At 40.9% G+C, this 11,034-nt stretch overlaps 1 protein-coding gene across 2 annotated transcripts in view; it reads left to right on the top strand.

Annotated features, from left to right (window-relative positions):
- Nucleotides 1–287: 287 nt before the first annotated feature.
- The window catches only part of sfpq (splicing factor proline/glutamine-rich), a 32,592-nt gene continuing 21,845 nt past the window's right edge, over nucleotides 288–11,034 (top strand). For both annotated transcript variants that reach the window (XM_057355177.1, XM_057355176.1), the window contains exons 1-9: nucleotides 288–1,029; nucleotides 1,512–1,700; nucleotides 1,814–2,115; nucleotides 2,203–2,298; nucleotides 2,528–2,724; nucleotides 3,865–3,949; nucleotides 4,036–4,150; nucleotides 4,236–4,284; nucleotides 4,439–4,548. In XM_057355177.1, the coding sequence (XP_057211160.1) occupies nucleotides 454–1,029; nucleotides 1,512–1,700; nucleotides 1,814–2,115; nucleotides 2,203–2,298; nucleotides 2,528–2,724; nucleotides 3,865–3,949; nucleotides 4,036–4,150; nucleotides 4,236–4,284; nucleotides 4,439–4,548 (1,719 nt within the window). In that variant the 5' untranslated portion in view covers nucleotides 288–453. The remainder of the gene's footprint in view (nucleotides 1,030–1,511; nucleotides 1,701–1,813; nucleotides 2,116–2,202; nucleotides 2,299–2,527; nucleotides 2,725–3,864; nucleotides 3,950–4,035; nucleotides 4,151–4,235; nucleotides 4,285–4,438; nucleotides 4,549–11,034) is intronic.

Raw genomic sequence — 11,034 nt, 5'->3', positions numbered from 1 at the left:
ACTGATGTACACTCACGGCTAGCTGCTAGCCATCTATCGTGATGCTCGCGCTGATGAATTCCCGCCTCTCGACAGAAGATGGTGCCCGCAGCACTTCCAGTGCACCGAGTGTCCGAATTTACTCACTCGTTAGGTAATAGTGAATGAGGGTATAGTGGGCGATTTCGGACACAGCCAACGTGTGATCCAAACCCTTACGCGCGCCACTAGAGTGCGCCAGAACGTCAGTGGCTGTTAAGGATTTGATTTGGGGCGGAGGCTCGTGAGCTCATCCGCCTTCCCACTTCTATGCTCTTCATCACTGCAGCACGAGCACGGCCATTTTACAAGCCGTTTGTGCGAGATAAGAAGACACATTCCTCAACGGTATTTATCGGCAGTTCTTGACCACCGTGTGTTTTTAATCGTATCTATCATTTTCTTAACCCCTTTCAAGTCAGCAATAGTGTGATTATGTCTCGTGACCGTTCCCGTAACCGCGGAGGAGGATTCCAGCAACGAGGCCGCGGAGGAATAATGGGAATGCGTGGTGCAATGGGAAACCCCTACTTTCGGAATCAAAACCAGCAACCTTTTCAAAACCGTGGAGGCCATGTGGGTGGTGGATTTAACGCAAACCAGGATGTGGGTGGTGGATTTAAGGCAAACCAGGGGAATCAACCCAATCCAGCAGCTAACGTTAACGTTACGCCTCAGAAACCGCAAGAATCCGTACAGAATAAGCCTGCCATTCAGTCGCCCCCTGCCCAGGGCCCAACTTTGGCCCAGCAGGGTAACAACAATAAAGCCCCGTCGACACCCCAGACTGCCATTCCCGCTAACGTTGCGCCGAAGATTCAGTCTCCACCGCCTCAGAATAACGCCAACGTAAAGACCCCGGACCTCGGTTCTCCACAGAACCAGCCTAAACAAAACACTCCTCGAGGTGGGATGGGGAATGGCCAGAAACAGCATGTTCCGCCTGCGAAGAAAGCGCCAGAGCAGAAGCCACAACAAAATCCAAAAAACGAGGACGTGTCTCATTCTCAGGTATAATAACTAAGAATTTACCGCAAACAGTCATTTATAGCGAAAAATTGGTGTTTGAGCAAGCTGTGTGTGAAATTGTACTTTAAAAGATTTTTTGGTAGAATGGCGTTGCTGCGGCAGAGCAGCCATTTTGTAGGCGCCTTAAACAATAGGTAGGACTCACGGTGCTGGGCCGCTCATTTGGATGTCCTTTTTATGTAAAAAATGGCAAAACCTTTAGTTGTCTTTGTTAGTGTTGCGTGTTTGTATTTTATTTAGCTAAAAACCTCTTAATGGCTTAGCACGGCCTTGTCTGTTGTAAAAGTAGGTTATGTTTGTGTTGCGCAAGCGTTTGGATCTGAAGCAGGATTATTGATGGTAGAAGCGAGGCCTCTCGAAGGTTCGCATCTGTTTAAAAAGTGATTAAGACATCTTTTTAAACGCGTATGGTTAAGAGATATTATTTTAAAACTTGTATATAATTTTTTTATCTTGTATTTTAGGAGTTGAAGGCAACATTATCTTTGCTTCGCAAACCTGGGGAGAAAACCTATACTCAACGTTGCAGATTGTTCATTGGCAACCTGCCAAACGACATCACCGATGTAGAATTCAGGAGGTTGTTCGCCAAATTTGGAGACCCCAGTGAGGTCTTCATCAATCAAAGCAAAGGTTTCGGCTTCATAAGACTGGTAAGATTTAATAGTCACTCCATTTTGGCTGTTCTATAAATTATCCTCTGCACTGCTGGATTGTGTAAATGCATACATCATACACATTCAAATCCTAATCTTTTTATTTATAGGAATCTCGTGCCTTGGCTGAGATTGCGAAAGCCGAGCTGGATGATACTCCAATGAAAGGCAGACCACTCAGAGTTCGCTTTGCCACTCACTCTGCTGCACTGTCTGTGCGTAACTTATCCCCCTTTGTCTCGAATGAGCTGCTGGATGAGGCCTTCTCTCAGTTTGGAGTAGTGGAAAGAGCTATAGTTATCGTAGATGATCGTGGCCGCTCAACAGGAAAAGGCATTGTCGAGTTCTCTTCCAAACCCGCAGCTCGGAAGGCAATGGATCGTGTTAATGATGGGGTGTTCCTTCTCACATCGTAAGATGGAGTTCTTTGTACAATGAAGCAGTGTGTTTTATTGAATGTTTGGAAAATGTGTTGATGCTACTGTGTGTCTTTTGTTAGGGCGCCCCGTCCAATTGTTGTTGAATTATTAGAGCAATTTGATGAGGAGGATGGTTTGCCAGAGAAGCTTGCGCAGAAGAACCCCACGTATCAAAAGTAAGCTATGTTGATTTATCGCTTTTTTCTATGAGTACAATCACAGTTTTTTAATCTCTCTTAGGGTTTAAAACTATTTCTTGTCCTTATCATGTAAATCAAGCTGGACAGATGGTGTAATAATTTGGGTGGCATGTGGCAGCAGTAACAGATGTTTTCTAGACTTAACATGCCGGTTTAACTTATTTGATATTTGAGTTTTTTTTAATGGGCATTTATTTCATTTCAGGGAGCGGGAGCAGCCTCCACGATTTGCCCGTCCTGGCACCTTTGAGTTTGAATACTCTCAGCGCTGGAAGTCCCTTGATGAGATGGAGAAACAACAGAGGCAGCAGGTAGAGAAGAACATCCGTGAAGCCCGTGAGAAGCTGGAAGCAGAGATGGAAGATGCCTACCATGAGCATCAGGCAAACATGCTCAGACAGGGCAAGTATAACGCTTCATTTATATCACCATAAGATTATGCTATCAAATAGGGCTGCAGCTATCGATTATTTTAGTAATCGAGTAATCTACTGATTTTCCATCGATTAATCGGGTATTCGGATAATAAGTACTTTTTCTTTATTAAAGAGCAACTCTAAATATACAAGAGAAAATAAGACGGGTCTCTTAAAATGAACAACTAATTCGTTTTCTTTTTAGAAAAATTCACATATTTATTGCTGAAATTGCATACATTAATATCTGTGAAAACTAAACGCATTTAGTACATTCCATTGCCATATTACATTCAAAATGCAATATAGGCCTAATACAAATGTATAAATAAGAAACATTAATAAAAATAGAAAGAATAATTTCAAAGGTAAACAACTAACTTCAGCTTATGCATGATGCATTTAGTTTATGTAAATTAGTTTTTCTTTTTTTACTATTAAATAGTAATATATTTGTCCACATAAAAATACAGAGTTAACTGGACTTTTATTTTGGCAGGTCGTCGGAAGACGCTTATTTTTTAGTGTGTTAGCTTCACTTAGTAAAATGTTCTGAAATAAACTCTCAGAGCAACTCTGGAGATGAAGTTCATGTCCTCATTCAGCGCAGACAAATTCATGAGCATCACGCTTGTGGCACGTTAAACTGTGCTGTTCATTCACTCAGAACAGACAGATGACGTGTAAATAACAGGATTCGGCATCCACTAGTCCGTATCTAGTTTGATGGACTCAATGCAGCTGGAAAACAAGTTTCACTCGCAAAATAGACTATAACTAAGTAAAATAGCAGTTCACCATTTCAATAAGCTATCACTTATTTATCAGCATGAGAGATACGTGTGAGCGTGTGAACAGACTAAAATGCGTGTCTCACGGTGAATGAGTGAGACTTGAGAGCCCTGTAACATGAATAGAGTTTAACGGGCTGTGCGTCAGTAATAACGGTCTGTGGGGAAACGCAGTGCTCCGTGTGTACTGTAGTTAAATGGATTAAACAAAGCTTCGAGCAACAAAAATTGCCTCAATGATTTTTTTGTATTCGAATTACTCGAGTTACTGAAGGAATCGTTTCAGCCCTACTATCAAATCTAATATGTTGTTTTATTGATTTTTTTTTTAATAGACCTCCTTAGACGGCAAGAGGAGCTCAGACGTATGGAAGAGATGCATAGTCAAGAGATGCAGAAACGTAAAGAAATGCAGCTCAGGTACGTCTTGTTGTGGTGCAGTTTTGATAGTAGTCCCTTTTTTGGTTCACCCTTTTTAATCACTGACCAATTGTTCTAATCTATAGACAAGAGGAGGAGCGCCGCAGAAGAGAGGAGGAGGTGATGCGTCAGAGGGAGATCGAGGAACAGATGAGACGCAAACGCGAGGAGTCTTACAGAATGGGTGGCTACATGGACAATGTAAGTGTTGCTGTCAGGGTGTTCTTAATATAATAATGCTATGTTGATTAAGCCCTTAAAGTATTTTTTGTGTGTGTTTCTACAGAGGGAAAGGGAGATGAGGATGAATACTGGTGGAGGCCTGGGATTGACCGGTAAGATTTGTATTAGACTTATAGTTCAGAAAAAATATGGTCGTTGAATTAAAGTTTTGAAGTTAAGAGAATATATTTAAGTTATTGTTTTTGTTGTTTTAACTTAAATTCATTCCACGTGCAGTTGATAATAATAATCTTCTTTGTGTATCAGATATGTCATATGGATCCCCTAACCAGAAGTTCCAGTTGGCTGGAATGAACTTTGATGCACACCAAGGGTTGGGTGGAGCAGCAGCAGGGGGCATGGCATCCAACGAAATGGTAATGTATTTCTGATATGAAAGGAAGTTGATGTATGTGTGTGTTATGTGGCTGTTGTGGTTCATAAGAACTGTAATTTGTTGCTTAGCTGTCAAAGATTTGATGTTAGGTTTGGGTTTGGAAGCTTGTGGACAATGTGATTTGATCCAGTTATGATTTTATTGTATTGCCACCAACAAATAGCACTAATAAAGTCAGTACTGAAGCTCAGCCCCTTTTGTTTTGCAAGTCTGTCTGTACTAAGGTCTAAGAAACGCAACCGTTTACTTGTATTATTTATTTGTAAGCCCTGTCTTAATTGCAAATACAGACAGGCACACGTATGCAATGTGTTGATGTGTAGTCTTGGCATTAGCAATGTGGCATCTTTTTTATGAAAAGCCTCGTGGTATTTAAAATGTGGTGGAACAATGCTTTATAAAATGCTGTGCTTGTTTTTGTGGTGAACACTGCTTTGGTCACTTCCCTGTTACAGCCCCCAGTCATATCAGTGCTGCACTGGTGCCCATATGAAACTCCTCTTTCTATGTAAGGAGCTCTCTTGTAAATGTACTTTTTGTAGTTTTGAGAGTAGGTTCTTAAGAGGCTTTTAGTGCAGATAGACTTCAAAGCAGCTTGTTCACAAAATGTGGAGTAAAGTAACTGTAAATGTTACATGGCTGAGCTTTTAATGAGCTGGTGTTGTTTGGCACCTGTTTTTTAGTTGTGCTAATTTTGGTTGGCAAGAATGGAGTAGGGCTTGACCCTGTTTGCTGTGAAGAGAGGTTGGCAGTTTTTTATTTGGGACTGTTGCTATAGCAAGGGGCAGTCGTGGCCTAATGGTTAGAGAGTCGGACTCGTGACCAGAAGGTTGCCGGTTCGATTCCCAGGGCCGGCGGGTAACGACTGAGGTGCCCTTGAGCAAGGCACCTTACCCCCACTTGCTCCCCGGGCGCTGCAGTGATAGCTGCCCACTGCTCTGGGTGTACGTGTGTTCACTACTCTCTGGATGGGTTAAATGCAGAGGTATGGGTCACCATATCTGACTAATAGGTCACTTTCAAACAACATGGCATACATTCTCATCCCCCAAGATATTGTGCGTGTATAATGTGGTGTAATTTCCTGGATTTCTAATTTGAAAAGTTTTGAAGCATTTGTCTTAAAGTACACCTGTAATGTGTGTTTTGGTGCATCTAGATAGAGACCTACCATCTATGCGTTTGAGAAAATTTATTAAAAACTGAGCTTGATGTTAAGCCTTTTCTTGGAAAGTAAAGTGCAATGCAGTTCTCAACAGCAGCAGCAAGGTCTTATGATTCTTTTTGATGACTATGTTTTGAAATAAAGGGAAATTATTAACTCCGAAACATGATCAATGTTGATCCTCTTAACTATAGTAAAGAAAATTAGTCTTATTGTGCACAATTCACTGGTGCACACTGGTTAAAAAAACAAGTGGTTTCTTGTAGGGGTGGGCCGATCCCAATACTCTGGATCGGCATCCGTCGATACGGACATTTTTTGCTGGATCGGGTATAGGGCTGAACGATTAATCGAATCGCGATGTGAGACGTTGCGATTTGCTAATCGCAAGAGGCTGCGATGTGAAAAATAGGAAACGCGTCTGTTCCAAGCCCGCTTCGAGTGGCATTCTTGCTAATCAACTGAGTGAGCGCACCTCCGTTATGCCTAATCAGCACTGCCCTAGCCAACTGTGAAACGTCCGACATAAAAAAAAAAAAACCAGAAGGCAGGAGAGAGAGTGTGTGTTATTATGGCATATGCAGAGTCAGATCGATCATATTAGGCAAATAAATACAAAAAAAACGTCCAATTCAGAAGACCGCACACACAGCCTGTCATACTCGCGCGACACTTCCCCGCGTCTCGCGGACGAGCCGTTTAAACTTGATGCGCACACACGGCCTGTTTCATACTCGCGCGTCTCGCGGACGAGCCGTTTAAACTTGTTGCGCACACACAGCCTGTTTCGTAATGATGTTTATAGTACTTGAGTCCGGCTCCACACGGGCATCTGGCAATATGGACGAGGCTTGACGCATGCGCGCACCCTGTGTCAACTCACGCCTATCTCCACGTTTCAAACAAATGTAAATTCTATCTAACTGTTTTGCTAATTTCACTTGGATGAAATTAAACATTCAGCACATTTTCTAATGGTTTTAAAAGATCCCACATACTTAAAAAATTATAAATCAGCCTATGTAACCTATGAACTATTTTAATAATTCACTAACACAATAGAAAATGTTATGGATTTAAGGGTTACAATGGGAGTTGTATTTGTTTTAATGGAAACTATAATAGTGTACACTGGTATTTGGATTTTATTGGTGTGATGTAATCTGGAAGTTGGGAGACACATTGAATAATGCCCTATTTGAATAATGCCAAAAACACACTACAAAAATTAATTTTGTAATGGTTTTAATGGAAACAATTAGAATTTCTGTAATGTTTTTTGTTGTTGTTTTCTTTTAGCAGGGTAACTATACCCATACTGTGCTCCACACAACAATATTGAGCTGAAGCTTGAATTAGAAAAGTTAAAATCGCAAATAAAATTGCAATCGCAATGTCCGTCAAAAATATCGCAATTAGATATTTTCCCCAAATCGCACAGTCCTAATCGGGTATTAGAAGTGGGGGACCGATCCAAAATCCGATCCTGTGCTGAATAATATTATCACGCTTCAAGAAGGTTGAGCTATTAGTAAACCGCTGTGAGTTTTCATGAGCTAAATAAATAAAATTCTTATGTCATTCGATAGCAGTCATCTGTCACTCTCCATTCAGCATTTTCTAGTGTTCGGTGACTGTCAGGATGCTTTTTTCAAGATGTTCCAATTATTCTGCAAAATCTGTTTAAAAGGACTGCATTTTGCTGGAGTTGGTAATCACTGATGGGTGTCTTAGATTAAAGCATTGGAAGTGTCTGAGTAAAATGCGTCACTCACACACAATGGGCCTCATTCATGAAACATTCGTGAATGAGTAAATTCTGAGTAATTTGCCTGTAAAACAGACCTTCCCGAAAACCCAAATACTTCGTAAATGTCCGATTTGATAGTAACGTGTGTGTATGTTAATAGATTCCAATCACTCATAAATAGGGCGCGTATACACACTCACTCACAATTAGCATAATCCCCGCCTATGAATTACAGCTACACAAATTATGTATCTAGGAATGCCGGAATCCTCTTGACTTCATTCTCTGGTTTGGCTACATTATATTGCATAAATAAATAAGATACTAATAGGCTATATGCTTACCAATAATTTAATCAACTAAACTGTCCACCAAAGCGTTTTTAGCCAGCTAAAATAATAATACCTGGTGCTCTTCTGAATACGACCAGCTGGTGGCGCCTGAGAATGCTTTGGAGGCACTGCGCGTTATTCCGGAGATGCGTTGGTTGCTGTGATTTTGAATATCCGCAACAGTTAGCCTACTTGTTACTAGTATCTTATTTTAAAGAATATTACTTGATATGAAAATGCAGTAACCATTAATATTAACTTCTCCATTGTGTATTATGGTTGGTAGTGTTGGGCGATTTCAATATAATCAGATCGTTCTATCGCCAGCCTGTGGGTCGCCGATACACGATAGTATCGAGGGGCGGGGCAATTACGCATTTATCTATGACAAGCTGGATTTGTGGACAAAAACAGAAGCTTGTGTCTAGAAAATGCTTATGTGTGACTGCAATTAGCATTCTATCAGAGATTAAGTTCAGTGCAGTTGGCAACAGTTACTTACCACCACAACCTTTTAAACAAGAGAAAGTAAACTATTGCTATAAATCAATATCATTCATCCAAATGCGTCATTGATGCATTGTTATTACTTGATTGCCAAACGGGAACAACTCGTGCGGTGGTTTTAAACCCTCACGCGCATAGCAATTCCTGCGAGGAAAAGCCCGAGCCACGCGCATCACAAGCTCTCTCGTGCACTGAAAACTCAAAGCCCGCACATTATAAACTCTCTGGTGTGAGGAAAAGCCTAAGCAGCGTGCATTGCAAGCTTTCTTGCATGAAGAAATGCGCAATGCGTGTTTGTAATATTGATTTGCAACATATATTGGCAAACAGCAACTATCGTCTAGGGAATCAGCTATCGCCGATAGGTCTGAGGATCGTCTATACACGATAGTATCGTCTATCGGAACAACCCTAATGGTTGGTCAATGTAGTTTTTTTGTCCCGCCTCTTCTCCGCTGTGATTGGGCGGCTGTGTAAAAAAGTAAATTGACGAGCTCTGCGGTTTACCTAAAGTTAAGAAGTAAAAAGTGATAAAGGACAGGGCAAAAGAACTCGTGAAATATCATAATGATACATAGTGCATCAGAAGAAGGTGCGTTAAGCACGATGTAAGCACATCATTCTGCGCCCGGGATGCTCATAGTATGCGTAAATAAGAGAATGAATTAAGCTCATCATCTAGCTCCCAGAATACGCAATACGGGTAGAGAAGCGGAGCCATTAAGGGCATCATTCTGCACCCGGGATTGACATGGACCCTTTTGTGCCACTTTACATTAGAGCAGAGATGTACAGTAGTAGTAGTACAAGTTTCTGTACTTATGAGTGTTTTTACTTGAAAAAAAAATATTGCACTACATTATAAAGCATATATGTTCAATCAACTTTCATAAATACGTTATAGTTTTGTTCAATACAATAAAATACATGCAATTCTACACTGATCAGGAAAAAGCAGTACTGTTATTGGATCGGTATCGGCTGATTCTTACAGCGGTTTCATACCGCACACGTAAGCAGCGCGTGCTCGCGGAGCAGAAGCGGCGCGTAAGCAGCAGTGCAGCGATCATTTCGGCGATAATCTATTTTTGCTGCGCTGCTAACGCTCAATTAAAGCGACAGTGCATTCTTTACGGACAAAATCCAAATGGATTGACAGGAAAAAGTAACACTTTTACCTTTAAAGCATGTAAGTGCTGTCTAATGTGTTTTTAACAGTCGCCATGAGTTTCAAAAACACTTTTGCCAGGAGTTTTTTGGCCAAAACCACAACAACACATTTAAAGGATTTATAATACAAGTATATCTTAGACTGCTGTCAGTGTACTGTCTGAAACCCACTGTCATCATAACCTTCTGAAAAAACAGATAAGACTACATAGACATCGTGTTATATGCTTATTGCTAGGGATGCACCGAATGTTCGGCCACCGAATATATTCGGCCGAAAATAGCAAAAAACGCATGTTCGGTATTCGGCCGAATATGTGAAATGGCCGAATAATTTTACCGAACATGACTCGAGAAACGATCAACTAGCAACCAGCGCAGAGAGAGAGAGAGAGAGAGAGAGAGAGAGACGTGCGCTTTATTAATGCCGCAAACATTTTGGCAGTGTGTGTGTGGAGCATTTTAAGGTGTCAGAGAAAGACAAAGCACGGGACTTGCCGCACGGAAGTAAATTTCCGAATGAAAGCGTCTTTACCGGTCGGTAACTTGTGGCTATTTCAGACGGGAGCGGGCTGTCTGACAGTAGCCCCGCCGCTCGCGACATCCTTTGACATCATACAGTGGTCGCGCGCACACAGTTCCCTGTACTAAACAACTTGTCAAAGTATGTTCTGTGCATCCCGGCCACGAGTGCACCAGAGAACAGTCAGCTTTTGTGGGCGGAGTTTGCAGGAGAGACGTGAACTGATGTGGTTGTCAGTCAGCATCAGTCAGAATAGCTTGCGTTCGATGTTTTTTTTTCTTACAATCATTTTGCAACGTAGCCTATAATAATCCAACAGTTTTAGTTTATTCGTATTTTTAGTTTATAGGCCTAATGTGGAATGACACTTTTTAATGAAGTGTTTTGTTGTAGGGGTACAGAGTAACTTACATTACATTCTTTTACCAGTCAGTTATAGGCCTAATTAATATAGGCTATTAAATTTTTTGTTTTAATGTATTTTGTTTTGCTCAATTTTATATTAAGTTGTATTGTATTTTATTGAAAAGCAAGACAAATTTTTAAAAGCAAATTTTGACTATTCAGTTTGTGCAATAGTGAAAAAATAGCTTAATAAATAGAAGAAATGCAAAAACCATATTCGGTGTTCGGTATTATTCGGCCTTCGGCCAAGTGTTTCACATCATGTTCGGCTTCGGCTTCGGCCAAGAATGTTAGATTCGGTGCATCCCTACTTATTGCAGTAAGTCAGTCACTCTCTCCTATGATAAGTTAACCCTTAAGTGACTTTGTATCCTTCAAAGCATGATGGCTTTTTATTTATAACTTGTACTACATAGATTTAAAAAAGCATGAAACAGGCGGATATAACAAGTCATAGTTATGCAATCTACTTAAAAGCGCTTTGATGAAGTTCTGGGAGATATTTTGCTCATTGATGTATGTAAATAACGTAATGTGAAATTGCATTGTTGTACTGTGGTAACCGTTACCCAGGCAGCACGGTGCATACGCTGCCGGTATGAAAGGACAATGGC

This window comes from Triplophysa rosa, linkage group LG16 (assembly GCF_024868665.1).
Source record: "Triplophysa rosa linkage group LG16, Trosa_1v2, whole genome shotgun sequence".
In the NCBI taxonomy this organism is placed as follows: Eukaryota; Metazoa; Chordata; class Actinopteri; order Cypriniformes; family Nemacheilidae; genus Triplophysa; species Triplophysa rosa.
The sequence above is the reverse complement of the archived record's forward strand: the minus strand, read 5'-3'. Positions and strand labels throughout refer to the sequence as shown.